Genomic DNA, 22,713 nt, shown 5'->3' with positions numbered 1-22,713 from the left:
GGTTTATAGAATACCTTGATAGAATAGAACCCTATGGTCATTATTATTATGTTAATAAGCTTGATATTTGAGTAATCAAACGAATAAACAATGGCATGGATTTAGAGGTAGCATTTTAGAATCATTAGACTGGTCCGACCCGCTAGTGTTCTGAAGATATGAATCCGGACCGCGACGCAATTTCAGTTTAACATCCCTATCATAGGGTGTTGTAACAAGTCGTTAGTGTGTAGCGTTTTTTCAGGCAACGAAACAATTTTATCACTAAGCAAGTTGAATTTGAAAAAAAAAGTTATTTTTGAACAACCCTGTGTACCTGTACACTGAACACTGTTCAGACGATCTTCGGGGCCCGCGAACACGGACCCAAATACACCATTTCCGTCTCATCTGGTATCTGTGGGCATCTCGTAGCAGTGGCAGAAGCGAGTCATTTATTGTAATTAACAAAACGTGTCAGGCGAAATAATCAAAAATCAGTATGGCGTCGCAAGATTCCTCTTCAATTAAGTTTTGCGTTAAAGTTTCCTTCTTGTTACTATCGTGACGCAACGACTGATATGAATTGAAATTCAAGGACCATTACTCGATCCATGTGTTGTCAAGTAATTGGAACAAAACGGTACTCGCGACTTCGACAGTGTCGACTATATTTGAGTTTCATATATCCGCAAACACATCTTCGCTGGACAAATATTTCATATTCATTGTGCTGAATCATCGTTAGCTTAATCTGTGCATGTCGATTGCCGACGGTTACGAATCGAATCTAGTTTGATAGACAACAATCGGTGTCGCAACAGGTGCATAAGTAAAGCATGGATGCAAATACAGTACGTAGGCGAAAGGCTGCCAAAAATACGCAGTCGCGTGAGACAGAAAGTTATGATACCAGCTCGCGTAAGACAGGCGAGCTTTTCTCAAGAGCAATAATCCTGTTATGTGCAGTACTGATGTCAGTACTTTGTTACGGCTACCTGACATCACCACTGTCGTCGATATCAATTGTTGATAACCACAAGATTCCTAGTTGGGCAAAGCAAAGCAACAAAGACCTCGAACGAGGAGTGAGATTCTTGGACGACTTGATCGCTCCCGAGTCAATTTCTATTGACGATTCTGGGAATCTATACACCGGACTGGTGGACGGTAGAATTGTGAAGATTATCAACTTCGGAGAACCCGAACAAACAGTAGTCGACATCACGCAAAATGTCGCGTATACGGCGGGTGGCGATCGCTCGACGAGGCGAGTCTTTGGAATCAGATATTTCGCCAACAAGCTGTACGTGGCAGATTCCTTTCAGGGCGTTTTTTCCATAGACCTAACAAGCTTGCAATGGCAAAACATCGTCGGTTACAAGGACACAACGCCGCCGTTGATGTTACCGAACGATTTGGCGATTACAAAGAACGGGAGGACTCTGTATTTCGTCGACAGCAGCGCGCGTTGGACGTTTTCCGAAGCAGCCTGGATGATAACCGAAGGAGATTGTTCGGGACGGATCATCAAAGTAGACTTGGAAACGAATCAATTCCGCGTTTGGAAAGACAATCTATGCCTGCCGAACGGTTTGGAGTTGAGCGCTGACGAAAGCAAAATTCTCGTGTCCGAATTTGCCAGAAAACGTATATCTGTTTTTAACGTTGCGACTAGCGAGAAAGTCAACACGATACTGCTTCCCGGAGGGTCTGACAACATCAGACGGTCCGTGTCGGGGGGCTATTGGGCGCCGATTGCAGCATTCGGCGGACCGCAATGGTTTTACACCGAGAAATTCCCCGTCGTCAGAGACATCATGGGAGGTTTGATAAGCCACGATTACTTATTTTACTTGACTGTCGCTCGCTTCTCGACTTCTGGCGCCGCGGTCAAGATTTCCAAAGATTTCGCGGTCCAGAGCATACATTTTGATAAAAGCGGGAAGCACTGCAGCGCTATGTCGGAGTTTCATGAATACGCGGAAGGCAAGTTTATTGTAGGATCCTACGCCGCCGCGGGGCTCGTCAAACTCGAGTGGCCTGATCGGCGTTGACGAGTAGCCTGATACCGTACAGTTCCAGAATCCGGATAATGCCATATCGGCAAATATTCGGCATTTTAGAGATAGGGATACTATATAGAAACTCGAAAGTAATCAGTGGATCCCCAACCTATCGATCGCGAAGAATTTTGTCGAGGCAGCCAACAACCATCGATTTTCGGCCGATCATACATTTTACTAATCAAATCCGTGACCTTTTGCTTTATATCCCTATTGATTTTCGATCATGACATCACCGTTGCGTCATTTCGAGATCACAACATACCATTATTGAGTTGTAACTGATTGTAACCAGCATAGGCGTAGCCGGAATGGAAATTTGGGAACGGCAATTGAAGAGTTGAATGTACGTGAAAATATTTTTGAGGTCACAGATGAAAATATATTCGTTCAAGTTTATTTCTTTCGTCTCCAGGCTACGCCTATTCCATTGTTGTAGCATTGACGCTACAGGCTTGTGCGCAATTGCCAGAACGTTTTTAGTTGTATATCAAGTATGGCCGATCCTAAATTGGTCGTACGATGTAGTTTTCACCATTAAACGACGCTTGCGCAATTTAGGAGTCCTATGCGTACATCGTGTACTCACGCACGGTGGTATGTCACCAAAGCGTTTTGAACAATGTTGCACCACCTCCATCGGTAAACCACTTGCCTCCGATATTGTCGCTCTTCTCTACCTACACTAGTTACCGGTCCCAAATATCTCGCAGCATACGTCAGCTGAACTGGTACTTATTACTCGGGCTGGGCACAATAATTCGAGTACTCGAACCTGAATTGATAATTTTAATAATTCGAGTCGAGTAGTAAAAGACGATTTTTTCAAGCACAGGAATTATATGCTCCTCGTCAATGAAAGTTAAGTTATCAACGAGAATTTTAGTTTTGATACTAATTTTCCCTGTTGAAGCCTTGAAACCTTGATTGGCCGTATCAGAGCATACTAAACATATAGCACAAAGCTACGAACGTTACTCGAAATGGTAATTTCCGAGGTCATGATCAATGATCATCCCACAACATTGTCACCGCAAGTGCAGTGAAATCGGTATGGTCGAAAAATACCAAAGTGTCTTTAATGTGATGGATAACAGGCATTATATTCTTAGTGGTCGCATAAAAGGTACATATTTGAACTATGACATATCACATTCTGTTATGATGCCATAATGAGTGAAACTCGATTACTCAACTCGACTCAAGCATATTTCGTGATTCAGAATCGAATCACTCAGGTACTCGATTTTGCCCATCCCTAATTATATTACAGCGAAATGGAAACGATACATCAAATAACAAGATTCTAAATGAATAATTTCACAGCATCAGACTGTACACAAGCTACGGTGACCTGTCAAGGTAAGAACGGACGCAGGTCGAAAGAATACATTCATTTGAATAGGTTAACAATATCGAAAGCAGTTACAATACAATCTTGCTTCCCAAATTTGTACTTTATTGCAAGGTTGCAATGCCAGTAGGCTACCTCTACAATTCATAATAGGTGGTAGCCTGTAGGACAGACATAGCTGTCGGACCCTTGCTAGACATTCGACACAAAGTATTCCATAACCGTTGCCCGACGGTTGAAAAAAACGACAGTAACATTGGAGACCAATATGAAACCAATTCAAACTAACAACAGCCACGGGTCCAAGGCAGAGATTATCCTTCCAAACGTGACGTACGCTCTACATGGCGCCGGATGGATTGCTCGGCGGGACGCTGCCAGCCCTTCGCAACTGCAGCGGTCACCTCATCACGATATTACACAATTCTTTTTCTCTTCCACAATATTTCCATCCAGTTTTTCCATTTCCGTGATTATCCTTCTGAAGATGGACTGCACATCCTGAAATAAGACCGGACTTTTTTACGTAGACGGCATTGATAGTCAATGACATATCAAATAGAAAATGTATGTCTGAAATCTACCAAGTTCTTATATTAAGTTGATTTGGTCGAGGTATCACATGTACACAGTAGGGGCATATTCGCGACTAACGCAAAATGACTAACGACACTACAAATAGGTACAATTTCCAATAATATATTCTTCAATTCCCGTGATACAGGGGCTACTTCGACTGTTATGAAAGTTTCACTCACTATCAATACCGTACCAATCATTGCCTTACAGCTAATAACACATACCGCATTACGCTTTGCGGAGCACTCCATAAAGTGGGCTCCCCAACTTGAAGCCACCTTCTTCCCTTCTTCGGTAGATATTACTCGGTCCATATGAAGGTCGCTTTTATTACCAACCAGCAGCACAGGGACTCTTAATTAGTAAATTGCGTGAGCATCACAACCCTCTCAGCCGGTGAGAAGCTTCACTTACTGCAACGTCCCAACCATATCAAGCAGTTTTTCATGTATGATCTTGACGACTTCAAAGCTGAACATATACAAAGATTTTCAAATCAAAATTGCAAATGGAACATATGGTTGAAAATAGTTCAGTGATTTTAGTTGATAAAATAAATATTAGTCAGAAGAGGCATAACATCAGCACTCCAAAAAATCGACATCGCTACCGTACCCAACTTTAATCATTTTAAACGGTACATGACTCAGAATTTAGTAGGCTACTCAAATCAGGTTTCCGTTCGTTGTTGATGGAAATTAGCAGTGTTGTAATCAAGTCATAAGGTTACGACACTACCAGTCACAAGTAAATCTCACTTTTATAGTGTTGACTCGAGTCAAGTAGAGTAATTTTCAATTCAACACTGAGTCAAGTCCGAGTCCAAGTCAGTGAGTAAAGAATCGAGTCGGAGATAGAAGAAACCAATAATGAGGTGACTTTACTATCCTTCGAAGTTTCATGAAATGTCTTCCTTGGCTGTCCTAGTCTCGAGTCATATGACTTGGTTCGAGTCATGTACAATGACTCGAGTACAAATCGCGTCAATACACAAATTGACTCGAGTCATGACTTGAGTCATTACAACCCTGGAAATTAGCCATAATTTAACTATGCCCATTGTTAGTTAGGCCACGTCTGTATGCCATCATGTTGAACAGCAAATGTTTCAATTATCAATGCAAGGAAATAATTGTACACGCAACAATAAGTTTCAAGGATACTGATCATTACCAGAGAATGTTACCCACCTTTTGTTGGAATTTACAGAATAAACCAAAATATATCCGTTCATATCAAGGGTGTATGCCTCCGGAAAGAGGGAGTACTCATCCTGAAAATGGTTCAAATTTCAGAATTATGGCGAAGAACCAATTATCAACTAGCTACCTGGCCAGCAGTATCAATTATTTGTAGATTATATTCCTGGTTATTGATCTTCATGGAACGAGAAAATGCTGAAAAAGATCGCGTTGGATTTGTGCTAATATTCGGCAACAGTTACATTTTAGACGTACTATTTTCAATTGTTGGATCATACGAGTCAACAAATTGGTTCTCGACGAACTGAATAGTGATGGATGATTTACCTGAAAATGAAAGAGATCAATCAATCAATTTTATTCATGATTATTAATATTTATATCCAATAAAAGAGTTATGATACAATTAGAATTAGACAACATGGATTAATGGAAGGCACCGGTCACTGTTCAAATTAAATAACAAAGGTAACTTAACCAACCCAAGTCCGAAAACAACAGCATCTGCTACACCTACAAGGAAATATGCCAAGTGCAAACATGAAAAAATCACTCAAAGAGGTTGAACCAAGTATTGACATTGACAGGAATCAGGATAGCGGGTCATCTTCATAATATCAGTATGCAATATAATTTATTAGATCACTTATTGGTAGATTTTACTTCGTGCATATAATAGTGATACAGCCATAAAATATCTAATTGGAGTAAAGTAAAGATTCAACACTCCCATTGAACATATGTTACTGCCTGAATTTCTATCATGATCTTCAATATTACTGGTTCATTCATCTAATAAATATACATTTCAATTTACAGGTTGCCAGTGAACCCGTCCCCCGGTGAACCCGTCCCGTGAACCCGGCCCTCGGTGAACCCGGCCCTCGATGAACTCGGCCCTCGATGAATTCCGCCCTCGGGAAATTTTGAAATTAAGTGTATTTGAAATTAAGTTCGACATCCTCGTATCTGTTCATGACATCGCATTGGGTCTTATCGCATTGTATATTGTGTGTGACTTGTTCAGATGAAAAATATATCCCAACGATTGTTATTGCTCACAGCATATCAACCACGCGTGGTCTGCTCGTTATTGCAACTGTAGGTTGAGGTGGGGTGTTAGGGTTGGGGGAGGGTAGGGGGGGGAGACATTAGGGTTCGGGGAGTGGGACATTGGGTTCCGGTAGGATACTAGGGTTGGGGGAGGGGGGATATTAGGGTTGGTGGAGGTGGGATATTAGGGTTGCCGGAGGTGGGATATTAGGGTTGCCGGTGGGGGGACATTAGGGTTGGGGTAGGATATTAGGGTTGCCGGAGGTGGGATATTAGGGTTAGGATATTAGGGTTGCCGGAGGTGGGATATTAGCAGGCCGTGTTATTTTTGGCATTTCAGGAGCCAGATGCCAAAACTGCCAAAAATAAAAATTTGAAAATGCCAAAAATAAGCAATTTTTGGCATATGCCAAAAATAACACGGCTTGCCAAATTAGTGTATTTCGTTCATGGTGTTGTGTTAACAGGGCCGCGGTACAAGCGAGAAGAGCGTTTGTGAAAGGCAGGTTTCTTAATCTGGGTCCAGCCCACCCATTAGGGGTGAAAGCATGGTGTCCTAAATAGTGTGGGCACAGCGAGATTGAACGGCTGACTGCATTTGGTTTACGTCATACTTTCCATTTGTCCACAGGCAATTTTACGACCATTTTTGACCGGCTTGTCGAGCGCTAAATTTGATAAAACGGGTATCAATGAGAAGCTGCCGCAGTACTGATTATTAAAATGTAAATTATATTCTGCTCATGGAACAGGAACCCCCAAAATTAACCACGATTTTTGCATTGTGATCGAGTTGAACATTGGGACGCAACAAACTGTCTGGCTATTTCTGAGTTGCATAGTCTTGTTGTGTCAATATTCTTAAACAAGCTAACCTTCCCAGGACTCTTCCATGCGAGTTGGTAATATCAAAGCCACCTGAAGTGACAAAAGTCCTCCGAAAATATATCGGTACACTGAAGGAGAAATGATAGTCGGGCTACTAAATAGAATGTGTTGAGAGACAACACAGGAAACTCCTGGAAAAGGATCGGGAAGAAAATTCTTTCCGCGAATGAGATCGATGGCACTGGCGAAGTGATCTCTTTTCATGATGCATGGAAGCCGGTTCGGCCCTCCAAAGATTTTGAAGCTCTGAAAACCTTTTGTGAACGATTGGCAACACTCTTTCCCTCAACGGCTACTGTTGAAGCCGATATTTCCCAGATTCGCTGGGCGAGAAATGAATTTAGGAGAAACTTAGCTGACCTGAGTTTGGAAGCATTGTTACAGTGCAGACGAGTTAAGTCTATTCAACAGCTGTAACAATCAGCTGTTGAGCGTGTTTGTTAGGCTTTTCTTTCTTTTTCTTTTTGCTTATTGGCACCAATTCCGATGGATACTGCACATTTTGTGGTTTCGTTTGATATTATTAACCTATGAAATCGTTAGGTTTTTTCTTCTTCTTATTGTTTGTTGGCACTGATTATACGTGGATGCTGCACATTTTGTGGTGTCTTTTGACAAACTAGCCCAAATAAAGCGTTTTTGTGACTAATTCGAGGCTGAAACTATCTATTTAGAGGACGATGCCAAAACTGCCAAAAATAAAAATCGAAAAATGCCAAAAATAAGTTATTTTTGGCAGTTTTGGCATATGCCAAAAATAACACGGCCTGGATATTAGGGTTGGGATAGGGGGGATATTAGGGTTAGGGTTAGGATATTAGGGTTGCCGGAGGTGGGATATTAGGGTTGGGGGAGGGGGGATATTAGGGTTGAAGGAGGGGGGATATTAAGGTTGGGGTAGGATATTAGGGTTGCCGGGGGTGGGATATTAGGGTTGCCGATGAATACAAAATTTCCCGAGGGCGGAATTCACCGAGGGCCGAGTTCATCGAGGGACGGGTTCATCGAGGGACGGGTTCATCGAGGGACGGGTTCACCGAGGGACGGGTTCACGGGACGGGTTCACCGAGGGACGGGTTCACTGATAATCCAATTTACATACCTACGGAGCGATAGCCCATGATGGCTATCTTCCTTGCTTTTGGCGGAGCCATCTCGTTATTCTTCAAAAGATTGATTCGCGGAACCGAATGAGCAGCAACTCACTTCTCTGGATTATGATAGGATACTGCGAGAGGAAAAAGCAAGGATTGATTTGTATTTATGTCCATTTGGACTTTAGAGCTGATCAGAAACAGAAGTGCTGCGATCAGCAAATGAAAACACAAAATGAGAGAGAGTGAGAAAAGCGAAGAGAGTGTGTGAGAGAGAGAGAGACTTGCCAGCGGATTTTAACAGCCATATTCGAATTTTCATTTACTAATCTGTCTTGCACTTACATGTCGCGATACTGCCATTCCCAATATGTTCTCATATTTCATTTACATGATTATTCACTTTCATCAACGAAGAACAACTACCATATGATCAGGACTGAATACAATAAAACGCATTGCTATATCAAGTATTGTGGAACTGCATCTCGCCGGCTATCCGACAGTCGTCGAGCATGTCCGCATTAAAGTCGAAATACAAGCAATTTCATTCTAAATGAATATTAGCCAGTCTTCAGGATCACGGACCACGACCTAACATCGACCTCGTCCTCCGCCACATACCACCTCATTTTGTCGCTTGCGTCTTATATTCTCTGCATTACTTTTCATTCAGTGTGAATGCCTCTTATTTATTTCGCCTAGGCTAAGGTGGGTGTCTGATCTTAAATTCTACTCCAAGCTGTTTCGACACCTTCCTATCTTTTCATTGTATCGCAGTCTTGTGATGTTTTTGAAACGATGAAAATATTAATAAACCTGATTGATTGATCCTTTCGTCTTAAAAAAAATTGATAAAAATGAAAATGCATACCTGCATCATGACTATATTTTCCGTGTATCATTATTTCTTTAACTCCAATCACCAAATAAATGTTATACATGATCACTTGAGCACGGTTTGCCGAGCGCACTACATTTTAGTGACGTTGATTTTTTAATCGGTAGTAGAAACTTTGGTTTCGTTGTTATATTTTTCGGCTCTTGAGATTTTATAGTTGTGGATGATTAGCTAATCGCGTGAGATCTAACTTGGTGAAGCTGATACGAGAAATTTCCGAATAGAATACAAGAAGATGTTTTCGACTCATAGAAATGGCCGGTCTAGAGCCCGAATATCTGGAAAGCACAGAAATATGAACATTTTCTCAGCCTTCCTCGGAACCGCAACACTGGTAATCTTATGTGCATGTCTCGTCGAACCAGAATGGTTCGTATTGAGAGGCGGAAAATGCTGCTTGCCCTACATTGGATTAAATATGTTTTTTGGGAAGTTGACAATGGAAGATTTATCATTGTCGTCAATATCTTTGTCGTGCGAACCCGGTAAAAATCATTTTTCATATTGCATAAATTCTCAAGTTCTGATGCTCCTGCATGTTGTCGTCACGTTCTGCTTCCTCGCCATCGTATCCAGTTTATATTCATTTGTTTTGGATGTGATATCACCCCGTAAACGCCCGTTTTGGCGATCCATGAAAAGATACGCTATTGGGTATATTTTGTGTGTTTTACATGTGGCCACAGTTGTTGGCTTCGCATTCTGGGCTTCTGAAGAAATCAAAGAAGTTCAGATGGCCAATAAACCATATCCTGGAAGTAAAATTGAAGTCGCATTCGGTACCGGGATCTATTTAGCTACTGCCGCGGGTGGAATTGCGATTTTAGCGACTGCCGCCAATCTCATGAGGCAATATCCAACCGAAGAGGAAGAACAGGCTGAACAGTTGCTGGAAGCAATGGAAGAGGCGGAAGATGATTGCAATGATAGTTATCCGAGTAACGGTAGTGAGCCGGAACCACCGCCTGCCTATGTACCATAATTCCTCTAATCTTGAAATCCATGTCACTGAATAAAAGATAGTGACATTTATTTTTATGCCTTAATAGTGATAACTTGAGCGAGAACGTTTGCGTATCAGTGTATATGTATTGTAAATTTATATTTTAATTTCATGATGGCACTTTCGGGGTTCAGATGAACCTTCTTTCGGGATGAAAACTTCAAGATTTTTATCCCTACATTCCCTGAGGTGACACTGCAATAGTAACTGATACTATGCTATCAATGTTATCGAAGATTCGTGTAACGCATTGATTCGGTTTCCTTTGTTCAGTCGAGTCGTTCTTTTTACTGTGTATTATATGTTCGCTACACCGGCTGCCGTATGAAATTTCTTGAGCGTGTAATAGACCGGCCTCCTTGAATTTGACTCAACATGAGAATAACTCTAATTTGTGCTGAGTATCAAATAAGAAAAAATAGTTAATGCATTTCTCAAATTTGGAATGTGGAATAAGTGCACACCAGATTATGTACACAGCACTGAGCTATATAAACACATCCACACATCAATGATTTTTTAATCCTGAAAGTGCCTCAATTCTAAGACTGCGTGCGTCAGCATACAGTCTAATTTTCCTTGCTGTCCATGGCACATACATCAAGATATTGGCACGCACTGACGCACATGCCTCAGCTGTCAAAGTGGATGATAGCTAGAAACATATTATATAAATATAGTCTTTGCTAGATGTCTCTTGGGCAGTGTCAATCAGTTTCATTGCCCATGGTTTTTTCTGGTTTATATTGACATTTTCGGCAAAATTCGAAAATATAATAATGGTCGCGCTGAAAATTTGTTATCACATAGAATTTTAGGAGGCCTGGTCATCAGTCTATATTAAATTTTTAATGAAGGTACCAGTTTTGTTTTGGATTGCTCTGCGGAGGTCACATTTCACAGTATCTTGTCTTCGAAAATTTCTTCTGTACTTTTTCATGGTTTGGTATCGTTCATACTCTTGTTACTGTATTCTTTAAGCTCTTCTTTGTTTTTTAGGATATTAGTAGGCAGAAAATTGCGAAAAAATAATCATGATTCATAGTCTGTTCATGATAAATTCTCGCGGCGATATCTTCATGGAAAAGCACTGGAAGACGGCGATCAAGCGATCGGTGTGCGATTACTTTTTTCAAATTCAAGAAAAAGCCTCAAGTCCCAGCGACATAGCTCCCATAATACCCACCCCTCATCATTACTTGATCAATATCTTGCGAGACAGACTTCATTTCGTCGCTATTGTAAGCAAGGAGACGCAGCCACTGTTTGTGATCGAGTTCCTACATCGCATTGTCGACACATTCACGGAATACTTTGACGAATGCACAGAGACTACCATCAAAGAAAACTATGTTGTCGTTTATGAGCTTTTAGAAGAAATGTTGGACAACGGTTTCCCGTTAGCGACCGAAAGTAACGTGTTGAAAGAGTTGATCAAACCACCGAATATCTTAAGAAGCGTAGTCAACACTGTTACCGGACAAAGTAATGTTGCAGACACATTGCCAACGGGGCAATTATCCAACGTACCTTGGCGCCGACAAGGTGTTAAATACACAAGTAACGAAGCATATTTTGATGTTACCGAAGAAATCGATTGTATCATTGATCGTTCTGGTTCGACAATATTTGCTGAAATTCAGGGTACCATCGAAGCTAGCATTAAGCTGTCTGGAATGCCGGACTTAACGCTGTCATTTGTCAACCCACGGCTTCTTGATGATGTGAGCTTACATCCGTGCATACGTTTGAAGCGATGGGAAAGCGAAAGAGTATTTTCTTTCATTCCGCCTGATGGCGCTTTCCAGCTTTGTTCATATCAAGTCAGCGCGCAGAGTGTAGTGGCGATTCCGATTTACGTGCGGCACAATATTCAGTACGCGGGCACAGGCGGTAAATTCGAAATAGTGGTCGGGCCGAGACAGACGATGGGTAAGACTATCGAGGACGTGATCGTGAAAGCACCGATGCCGAGTCAAGTCACAAGCCTCAATCTCAACCCCAGCCAAGGGCATTATATGTATGACCAAGTCGATAAAGTCATGACTTGGTTTGTGGGTGCTATCGCAGCGGGCAAGCCTCCTTCGCTACGCGGATCTATTTCGATACAGACCGGGTTACCGGCGCCCGAAGAGAAACCGACCTTAGCCATTACTTTCAAAGTGCAGCAGCTTTGCGTGTCTGGTGTCAGAGTCAACCGATTGGATATGTACGGGGAGAAATATAAACCCTTCAAGGGTGTGAAGTATATTACGAAGGCGGGCAGATTTCAAGTGCGGTCATAACTGTCGTGAATACTGTCAGTCTGGCGGTAGAGTCATTTGGTGTTGGTGGGATATATTTAGATTGTGAGAATTCCTCGCTGGGATGCTGCTTTGCGCGGATATGTTTCAAGTTGACTTTTGACTTTTAGTGATTAACAAAATTTGATGTGACATTCAAAAATTGCGATGGACTCGTAAGCTAGGTTGAAAATCGGATCGGCGCATTTCTGATGCTTGTTAATCTTGAAGGAGATCAGTCTTGCTTGGAGATTTTCGTTGTTAGCACTCGATATATATGGAGCCTGTGATTTGATCCAAAGAATATGTTTTACTTCACGGGGTTAAGACTGAATGCTTGGGACGTATGCTGCTGCATGCAGTTGGTCACACACACGCTGCAATGTTGTTTTGTGCAATTTCTGAATCATGTCGTTATTTGCTATTGTTTGGATACAGTAGTTATGAATAGTCGCGCCTATCGACTAGTGTTTACACATTGTCTGGGTAAACCTGATAAATGTGACCTAATAGTAAAAGTGATCTGCTGTGCTTCTATATATTTTCATGAAGTTGAACTTTCATGATGCATAGATCCCTGACTATGAATTTCTTTATCTTGTGTGCTGATACTAACATAGAATCCTTGAGCGAATTAACCTAAGGTGGTGTAGATTTGTAGACTGTTATATTGCTGAAATTGTACTAGGTCGAAATTTCTTTTTGAAATTGTCATGTTGTTCAAATATTTGTCACGTGCAAAAGTACTAGCTCGGCTATGTAGGTCAGGGTGGTCCAAACCCTAGCAATGATAGTACTCACAGTTTTCACACCATTAATTGCGATTAGCGACAACTGACAACTTTGAAAATGGGCCTGGACTTTTTTCTTCCAGTTATCTCAGAGTCATGCTCCGTGTGTAGCTTTTCAGTCGCTTTTGACTAAAAAAATACTCGTGGCTGTCGACCATTGCATATAAATGAGACTTATTCCCAATATTAGCAACAATTGGTGATCGATTCCTGTAAACTAAGATGATGTGTAACCTATATGTTGCCTTCACCAGTAGATAATCGTACTTTAAGTCTGAAATAAGCAGAGAGCATCTAGAATTCTTTAATATACATCACAGTTGTCTCTATTCCTGTAGGCCCTACTTGATACTCATAAGTCTTGGACTACCCTGATGTAGATAATCCGGAGGGGTAGGCCATAGAATAATTGTTTGGTGCTGCTGAAAGTTCAGCGTTGTTCCCAGAAAAGTCTACATCTTTTCACTAGGCAACATTCCCATTCCCACAACGTTATTTTTGCATGTTTTTTCGCACCCTATTATACATCTATAATATGCGTCAGTCGTGTAGGTCTGACAGTTAGAGACCGTTAACGCTATATCCTATATTTATTCTGTTATGTGCTTCAGTACTCGGCCAATTGAAATTATTTATGGATTGATATTTTATGAAAATGGAGGGTTTCCAAAAAGTGGAAAAGATTGGGGAGGGCACGTATGGAGTCGTGTACAAAGCCAGAGACAAGTTGACCGGCAACATGGTTGCTTTGAAGAAAATTCGACTGGACACGTAGGTCCCTCGTTCTCTTTGCAATGAATTGTGCCACTAAATTGTTTCTTTCGATTTCAGTGAAACGGAAGGAGTTCCTAGTACAGCAATACGGGAGATATCACTGCTGAAGGAATTAGACCATCCAAATATTGTCAAGTAAGTGTTTCGGCATCAGTTTGCGTGAATGCAGAATTTGGTCAAACACAACTGCAGTTCAGTAGGCTTTGTCATGTTTTGGTGTTGCACTGACGGAACCATTATTCAGACTTGGAGAACTAGAAAACTTTCAGCTTTCCAAATTAGATTATAATTGAAGTTAACACCTTTTTCCAAATTCCACTACGATTAGAATTATAGCTACACAGTTTTCTTCCAAATTAGACTAAGAATCGGAACTACCGGTATAGCATTTTGCTTTGAATAGACTACTAGAATTATCCAAGTCTGCCATGGTTGCCTATTTCGGATTAAGCTTATGGACTGCTCTCAGGTGAAATTTTTATGATTTATTGTTGCTGGCATTGTCATAGGCTGAATTGCATGTGGAATTTAACTGAGTTTAATTGAGCCTCGCTGACAATATCATCACCTACTGTTATTGAATAGAGAATTTACTAATGTAAAAGAATAGTGCTCTGCTTGATGTGTAGTGTGAGTGCTAGTTTGGCAGTGTCAGCAATGGGCATAATATTGGATTTTATAATGACCGTAGCAGTGGAAAGCATTTCCTAAGCGTTAAGTGATAGGACTAGTCTAGTGATATTCGATGAGGGAATCTCTGGAGACAAACCCCATCAATAAATTGGATTGTTGTATATTCGGTAATGAGCCATTTCAATTTTTGATTGTTTGAAGTTTTTAGAGTTAGCTATTATGGGATTTTCTGGCGCAGTTGCTGTGGCTAAACCGCAATATTTCTGATTTCAGACTCCTGGACGTTATTCACAATGAGAAAAAGTTATATCTGGTGTTTGAATTTTTATCGAAAGATTTGAAAAAATACATGGACACGCAACCGAAAGGACTTCCGTTGGATTTGGCGAAGGTTCGTACTGATTTCGTTGCGCATGAAACCGTATCAACTATGTTGTCATTCCTACAGAGCTACCTCTATCAATTACTTCGTGGGATCACATACTGTCACTCGCACAGAGTTTTGCACAGAGATTTGAAGCCGCAAAATTTATTGATCGATGCCGAGGGTTGCATAAAACTAGCGGATTTCGGATTAGCGAGGGCCATCGGCGTCCCGGTGCGTACTTACACGCACGAGGTGAGCAGGACGGGATGCCGATTCGTCGGATTTTGTTGGATTGATTGATGGTCGTTGCAGGTTATTACACTGTGGTACAGGCCGCCGGAGATTTTGCTTGGTACCAAAATGTATTCGACATCCGTGGATATTTGGAGCATCGGATGCATATTTGCGGAAATGGTAATATGCTACTTTCGACATTAATGATCTTTCGTTATTAATGATCTGTGACAGCCTATTTGTTAGGTATGGTAGGAATTGTGATTTTACACCTGACGAATATGACTACGATGCGATTTTAGATGTAATCATAACTGGTCAAGTGAGCCATGTTAGGGGGATAGCATGGAGGGGTGGTGCCAGATTTATAAAGATTTAAAAAGCTATTTCTGCATTTTCAGCGGCATATTCAGATCGTTCACTCGGGTTATGCATACGCACAGACACCGTTTCCGTGTGTATGTGTATTAGGGGTGTTCAAAAATGACCATGTTTCTCAAATTGTACTGGCTACTTATAAAACCGTTAGGTTACTTAATTCAAGCCTACACACCAAATTTGGTTCAATTCCAGCCAGTAGCCGCATTGCTGCAGAAGAAAGTTTCTATTTATTATATAAAAATGAATAGACAAAGATTTCCAAATTTTCTGTTCACCCCATGAGTTAGGTTGTCTATAGAAACGATGTTCACTAATTTTGGCTTAATTCCAACCAGCGGAAGCGGAGTTATTGCCGTCGAAATATTTGAATTTGAATAAAATAGTATTAACGGTTGGCACACCTGTAATAAAGAAATGAAGAATTGGTCACCGTAAATACTATTTTATTGATAATCCAAATTTTTGGACGGCAATAACTCCGCTTCCACTGGTTGGAATTGAACCAAATTTGGTGAACATCGTTTCTATAGACAACCTAACACTTTCATGGGGTGAACAGAAAATTTGGAAATCTTTGTCTATTTATTTTTATATAATAAATAGAAACTTTCTTCTGTAGCAATGCAGCTACTGGCTGGAATTGAACCAAATTTGGTGTGCAGGCTTAAATTAGGTAAAGTAACAATTTTATCAAGTAGCCTGTACAAAAACATCAAGGAAAGAGTATACCGTATAACACCCTGTCCGTACTGTTTTGTCAAGGTACACAAAAAGACACTGTTCGCCGGCGACTCTGAAATCGACCAGCTCTTCCGAATATTCCGCACGCTTGGAACGCCCGACGAAAGCGTGTGGCCCGGCGTCACTTCGCTGCCGGATTTCAAATCCAAATTTCCGAAATGGCCGCGACAACCGCTCTTAAAAACCGTGCCCGAGCTTCCCCCCGTGGGCATCGAGGCGTTGGAGGTAATTGAATTGATTTGGTCGGTAACAAAGTGCATCTGCTGTCTCCCAGCGCTCAATTAGGTTTTGCCAACTTGCACTACTTACTACTCAACAGTTTTTTAGACAAAATTGCTTACTTTTCACATTATGTATTTTGAAAAGTAGACAGTAATTTTGTGAGGATCTTTCGCCACTTTTATGAGTAAAATTGTAATGAGAACCGGGTGAAATAGACATTGTAATACGGAACCGAATATATTCTTGAATATTGAACCTTAGTGTCGGAGATACGTCTTGAAATTGCGAAATAACCACCTCTGCTTAACTGCTAAAAGTATGCGACCCCACATCCAAATGTACTTTTAGAAATTACCTGAGTTTTATTACCCTTGGTTGTCCACTAGGGTTGTCCAAAATTTGGAAAATCTTACAAATCCTCCGTTGTAATGTCTTATTCTATAGATTATTGATAAAAAACGACATTAGACCTAAAAGAAGCTCACAAGGAGGCCGTTAAGATTTCGTGCAAAACGTTTGAAAGTAGCTGCTGAAGAATGGGCGTGCCACCGACCATAGAACGGCGAGAAGACTAGTAATCACGAAACCACGGCTCTTGATTGGCTAATCTGCTATGCTTCAATGACCACGACAGCAGCAGCTTGCTGATTAGGTTAGATCAAGCAGTCTGCTACCGGCGGCGATTCTGAAAGCCCATTGTATGTAGGTTGACAGATTATGATTTAGGATTGATTCAGGGTATGTTGAGGTACGAAATACATGATGAACAAACCAAATACATGATGAACAAACCACAGCTGCTTCACAAAAACGTCTAAAGCATGACCGCTTTACTGTGAAGGAAACCGCCGTAGCCTATATGACTTGTTTTCAACGAGGGAAAGCATAGGTGCTTATGCAAGTGGCGATGGATTCCTAGTTTCAGAACGGATATATCATTATTGAATACAAATATAAAGCTTAACAACGACACTATAATTTGTGTGATCTTATTGGGCTCAGGTTGTAGTACATAGTTCAAGTTGTGAATGCTCTAGGGATCGGCTGAATCAGACGGTTAGGCCTGGCACTTATCAGATGTTTACAGCGAATTGAATTCACTTGTAAGTGTTTTCAAAGTCCCAAATGATGCCGCAGAAACGAGGTGTAAATGTAAGCACACACATACTGTGCTTGATATGATATACAAACTATGCTGGATACTATGCACTATGCAGTATTTTCTGTGCTTACCTTTACATTCCTTTTCTGCGCGTTTATTAAGGACTTTGCCATATCATTGACATATCATATCCAGCATAGTATGTGCTTACTATTACACCGCTTTCCTGCGTCATCATTAATGACTTTGACAACACTTGCAAGTGAATACAATTTGATGTAAGCATCTGATAAGTGCCAAGCATAACCCGCCGATTCTTAGAGCATTCAAAACTTCAACTATGTACTACAACCTGAGCCCAATAAGATCACACAACTAATAGTGTCGTTGTTAAGCTTTATATTTGTATTCAATAATGATATATCCTTTCTAAAACTAGGAATCCATCGCCACTTGCATAAGCGCCTATGCTTTCCCTCGTTGAAAACAAGGCATATAGGCTGCGGCGGTTTCCTTCACAATAAAGCGGTCATGCTTTGGACGTTTTTGTGAAGCAGCTGTTGTTTGTTCTTCATGTATTTCGTACCTCAACATACCCTGAATCAATCCTAAACCAGTATCTGCCAACCTACATGCAATGCGCTTTCACAATCGCCGCCGGTAGCAGACTTCTTGATCACCTAATCAACAAGCTGCTGCTCTCGTGGCCATTGAAGCATAGCCGATTAGCAAATCAAGAGCCGTGATTTCGTGATTACTAGTCTTCACGCCGTTCTATGGTCGGTGGCACGCCCATTCTTAGGCAGCTACTTTCAAACGCTTTGCACGAAATCTTAACGGCCTTCCTGTGAGTTTCTTTTAGGCCCGTTGTCGTTTTTTATCAATAATCTATAGAATAAGACATTACAACGGAGGATTTGTAAGATTTTCCAAATTTTGGACAACGCTATTGTCCACTTAAAGTAGCTTAGACATGTCTTGGGAATTGCTACTTTCACTAGTAATTGAGCAGCAATTGATGTGGTTACTACTACTCAAATAGCAATGCTGACTACATTGTAGCATGCAAATACCATATATATTAGGAAATTCCTCCCATTTGTGTTGTCGTTTTGCAGTGGCAGCGAAGATCCTCCCCGCGATTTGTCAACTCGATTAATTGCTAAAAGTATGCGGACAAAAAACTACTGCATCAATTTTCAGATCTTCATTTTTGACATTTGACATGACTTTGAAATTGGCAATTAAATAGAAATTTACGGATTTACTTATCCTTAGTAGCAACACAAGAATACTTTGACCACCCCTGTTCACAATGTTCGGTCGAATAACAGTGACGATCCCGTTGCAGCAAATGCTCGTGTACGATCCGTTGAGGCGCATTTCAGCGAAGCAGATGCTCACCCACCCGTTCTTTGACGAAGTATTGCCCCAGAAGCCGACGATTCGTTAGATCATCGCAAGACGCTTCACCTTGATACTTTCGGATTGCGTCGTTTTTCGTTGATTTTCGCGTTCTTACGGGAGTTCCTAGCTTCTTCACTGTCACTCCATCTGGATGTCTCTGCCAAATTTTGTACGCTTACTGTCGTGGTGCTGCTTTTTACACGGTTGGCCTCGTTGGCATTTTTTAATACAATCATAGACATGTCTCGTAAGGTTTCTCTTGTGCTGTGTTGTTGTGGGTCCGACAATTCAGGATTTGCCTACTTTCAGTGCTTAGGCAAGTGGTTATGGTTTTGGACTACATCTACTCAACAGAATTTAGTTTTTGTTGCCAAGACTGGGCTCAGAATACTTCTTCATGCTTACTTGGTTATGGATACTGAAAAAGATAGGAAGGTGACGAAACGACTTGGAGTAGTATTTGAAATCAGACACCCACCCGGGCCTAGGCTATGTAAAGAGCAGACATGCACAGGCACACTGAATGAAAAGTAAATGAATATGATATGAAAGGACAAGCGACAAAATGAGGTGGCATGTGACGGAAGGCGAGATCGATATGTCGGATCGTGGTCCGGTAAACTTTATGGCTGATTTCTACTTGAGAAGCGAGAACCAACGATGACTTTCGCCACTTCTGAGGAATCCCGCAATACCAACAACAAAGTTGTTATTCATATTTCTACAACCTCGAATCGTAACTCGTAAGAAGTGAAACTGCACCAAAAACGATCTGTACGAGCTGTTTCCAAACTTTTGTTTTGGTGACGGCGCCCTTCGAAAACTTAACGACACTCGTGTCGACTGTTGCTGTCATTTACGCCAGACGAATGAGTCTGTCACTAATTTATGATTGACGGACTGCTTGTCTTGTGATGATTTATTGTCATCGAATAAAATATTTGTACATCGGATTAAATACAGAATGAACTGTGCGTATTACTCACGACTAGAAAAACGTGTCTGTAATTCGGAAGATAGTGTGGCCGGTGGCGAGAAAGCGTAGTGGGCCCGGCGTCGTGGTATAATCCACAGCTCCAACACCAATGGGTTGCGGGTTCGAGTCCGACCGAGGTCGACTCCAGAATTCCTACCTACGTCTTGGAGGTTTATCTAGGCTCCTCATGGCCACCTCATCCGTGTAAGCAGTGTATTATAAAAGCCTAGAAGTGCGCTGTGCTACAAGTCGGCATCTTTATAAAAGCCTAGAAGTGCGCTGTGCTACAAGTCGGCATCTACGAGATGAAAAATGAAGAAAATTGGCCTGGTGTAAATGACCATAGCAGTTGATAAACACCATGAATACCACAAACAACAATTCGGAAGATAGAGAAACGCCATGGAACCATAGTAAACAGAGCCCAGCCATTCCTTCGTTATCATGAGCGCAACGATGGAGACTAGCTCGCGGCAAGTACAGGCTTCCGAGTGATTTGAAAATAATACTCAAGGAAGGCAAACTTCATCTGTGACTGTGCTCTGTATTATTTATTCTGTATTCCCGCTTGTTCTTGAATTTGAATCGCATACTCGTGGTCGCAGAATTTGTTTACACTGCCGCCCGAAGCGCACATATGATTTTAATAAACTTGCCATTGTTCTTTTTTAGTTTCTAATTTACACTTTTGATGCTCGGTCGCACAATGTCCATAGGCGCCTGAATGACTGGCGCCGAATGTTCCTGTCTTTGCAATCTGAACCTCACGAGACAATTACCATCCCGCTGGGGAAAATTTTATGCCAGTGAAGAAATACCAATTTGAAATCGTGTGCGTCTCTTAGTTTAGAAGCCTACGTTTGGGCGATTCTATATTTTTTGATATAGCAGACTGGAAGTCACGAAATAACACCATAACGAAGTCATATCAACGGGTCCGCCCGCCCGAAGATGTTTAATCAATATTTACGGGCCCTCCCGTTTTCAAGACACTTCACTCAGCTCAACCGGTAAATCTAATTAAGTGAGTATAGAGAGGACAATAAATTGATAGCATAATATATATGCAATCACCGATCTGATTGACCGATTTTATCACAAATTATCGAAAATTTTCGCGCCTCGCTTTCGCTCGGCTCACAATACAGTACAGTTCATTTCGTGACAAACGCGAACAAAGTGCTGGGTGCCTGACGAGGTGCTGTTTAATTATTATTGAGTGGTCCTACCTTTTCAAACACACCTCACTCAGCTCTGCCGGCAAATCTGATTACGTCAGCAGAGAGAAGATAAAAATTGATAACAAATACGCAATTCCCGATCATACTGACTGATGAAATCATAAATTTTCCGCGCTTCGGCGACATAAACTGATTGACTAAACAAAGTCCCAAAGTTTAAGATGAATAGTGGTAAACAGTGTATCGCCGGAGGGGGGGTCTGGGGGGCGAAGCACCCCAGAAGTTCGGTCTATAACCCTATGGGGGGCCCAAGACCAAAGTTTTTTGGGGGGGCTGACGAAGTGCTGCTACGGCCCTGACTATACCTATAATACAAAAATTGCGGAGTATGCGCGGCAAATCCAGCCTACCTAGGTTTGGCGCCTATGTATGAACAATGAACATGGTTACTGGTTAGTTAGAAAAAGTGGTGCTAACGAGGCAACAGATCTTAATTTTTTGAACGATTATCGTAAAATGCGAAAATTCAATCACCAATAAAACATAGCATCTTATGAAATACATCGAAGCCGGAGCTACTATAATGATCATACAACCGGCTCCAGCCCCACCTGAATTTTATGTAGAGCTGCGGCTCCAAAACCCTGACTGACATCTATAGATATCCGGAAGTAGAGCCGGAAAGGACGTAGTTTATTTTTGTCCTTGATGTTTTGCGGCATATACACTGATTCATGATACGCATACACGCGATCTGTGCATATGCATACCATGAGTGCAGGATGTGCATATGCCGCTGGACAAGGAAGTGCAGGCAAGGTGGATGTTAGATTGAGAGATCATACTTGGCCTCTTCCACATCCTCCTATCTGTTCAGTTCGTCGCGTTTTCGTCTTGCCTATCAAACTGTGGGCTACATTGGGTGTCTTGAGCGGACAGAAGAACCACTGATTATGATTACCAATAAACGGACTCGAGATGGCCCGAGTCAACTTTCTAAATGACCTGACCGGACTCTAGTCACCGCAAATGATTCAACTCCCCTCTTTGACTTGAGTATACTAAATCCGTTCACCCGTGTTTACTCGGGAAAAAGCCAGTCGGAATCGAACTTGAGACCAAAGGTGTGACCGCTAAGCTACAGCGGCATCGCCATTCAAACGCCCCATGAAGATCCATCCTTGAACCGACATTTCTCTAGCCCAGTGGTTCTCAACCTTTTTGGCTTCGCGGACCCCTTTTGACCGTCACGGACCCTCGCGGACCCCCTCAAGTTTGGGATCAATTTTAGCTCTATTGTGGTGCAACCTTCGTCTGTATTGTGCAAATATGAACTGTAGGCTTGCGATGAACAGCAAAATGATGTTTTTTTTTCATGAAAATAACTTCATACTACTTATGTAGAAATTGGTAGACTTTTATTATTTCAAAGCTAATTTTGCTGCTGTATTTCATGAGGTACGTGGTCGTGTCTTGAAAATCCGTGTCTTCGTTTTGTTATGA

The 22,713-nt window shown here is 41.6% G+C and overlaps 5 protein-coding genes across 6 annotated transcripts; 4 read left to right on the top strand and 1 right to left on the bottom strand.

Moving 5' to 3' along the window:
* The first annotated feature begins 715 nt into the window (after positions 1-715).
* LOC145433240 (adipocyte plasma membrane-associated protein-like) lies at positions 716-2,326 on the top strand. The gene has a single exon (XM_080310278.1). It carries the CDS (start codon positions 819-821, stop codon positions 2,034-2,036), a length of 1,218 nt encoding a protein of 405 aa, XP_080166404.1. The 5' UTR covers positions 716-818; the 3' UTR covers positions 2,037-2,326.
* Positions 2,327-3,291: 965 nt separating this feature from the next.
* Positions 3,292-8,429, bottom strand: LOC145456213 (GTP-binding protein Rheb-like). Its single transcript, XM_080334302.1, has 7 exons — positions 8,224-8,429; positions 5,436-5,507; positions 5,308-5,375; positions 5,169-5,251; positions 4,393-4,449; positions 4,203-4,332; positions 3,292-3,900 (listed from the first exon to the last, which is right to left on the bottom strand). Exons 1-7 carry the CDS (start codon positions 8,273-8,275, stop codon positions 3,808-3,810), a joined length of 555 nt encoding a protein of 184 aa, XP_080190428.1. The 5' UTR covers positions 8,276-8,429; the 3' UTR covers positions 3,292-3,807.
* A 757-nt stretch (positions 8,430-9,186) lies between these two features.
* On the top strand, positions 9,187-11,118 carry LOC145456178 (transmembrane protein 127-like). Its single transcript, XM_080334249.1, has one exon. It carries the CDS (start codon positions 9,352-9,354, stop codon positions 10,096-10,098), a length of 747 nt encoding a protein of 248 aa, XP_080190375.1. The 5' UTR covers positions 9,187-9,351; the 3' UTR covers positions 10,099-11,118.
* A 35-nt stretch (positions 11,119-11,153) lies between these two features.
* On the top strand, positions 11,154-13,803 carry LOC145456107 (AP-3 complex subunit mu-1-like). The gene has a single exon (XM_080334150.1). It carries the CDS (start codon positions 11,154-11,156, stop codon positions 12,402-12,404), a length of 1,251 nt encoding a protein of 416 aa, XP_080190276.1. The 3' UTR covers positions 12,405-13,803.
* LOC145456112 (cyclin-dependent kinase 2-like) lies at positions 12,431-19,304 on the top strand. 2 transcript variants are annotated; one of them, XM_080334173.1, is made up of 7 exons: positions 12,437-13,963; positions 14,024-14,101; positions 14,873-14,990; positions 15,048-15,218; positions 15,279-15,380; positions 16,344-16,547; positions 18,998-19,304. In XM_080334173.1, the coding sequence occupies exons 1-7, from the start codon at positions 13,842-13,844 to the stop codon at positions 19,097-19,099; spliced, it is 897 nt and encodes a 298-aa protein (XP_080190299.1). In that variant the 5' UTR covers positions 12,437-13,841; the 3' UTR covers positions 19,100-19,304. The 2 variants fall into 2 exon arrangements, with proteins under 2 accessions (XP_080190291.1, XP_080190299.1); XM_080334165.1 differs by having other exon boundaries at positions 12,431-13,963; positions 14,873-15,218.
* Positions 19,305-22,713: the final 3,409 nt, after the last annotated feature.

This window comes from Botryllus schlosseri, chromosome 2 (assembly GCF_051294905.1).
Source record: "Botryllus schlosseri isolate E-star chromosome 2, Bs_hap1, whole genome shotgun sequence".
In the NCBI taxonomy this organism is placed as follows: domain Eukaryota; kingdom Metazoa; phylum Chordata; class Ascidiacea; order Stolidobranchia; family Styelidae; genus Botryllus; species Botryllus schlosseri.
The sequence above is the reverse complement of the archived record's forward strand: the minus strand, read 5'-3'. Positions and strand labels throughout refer to the sequence as shown.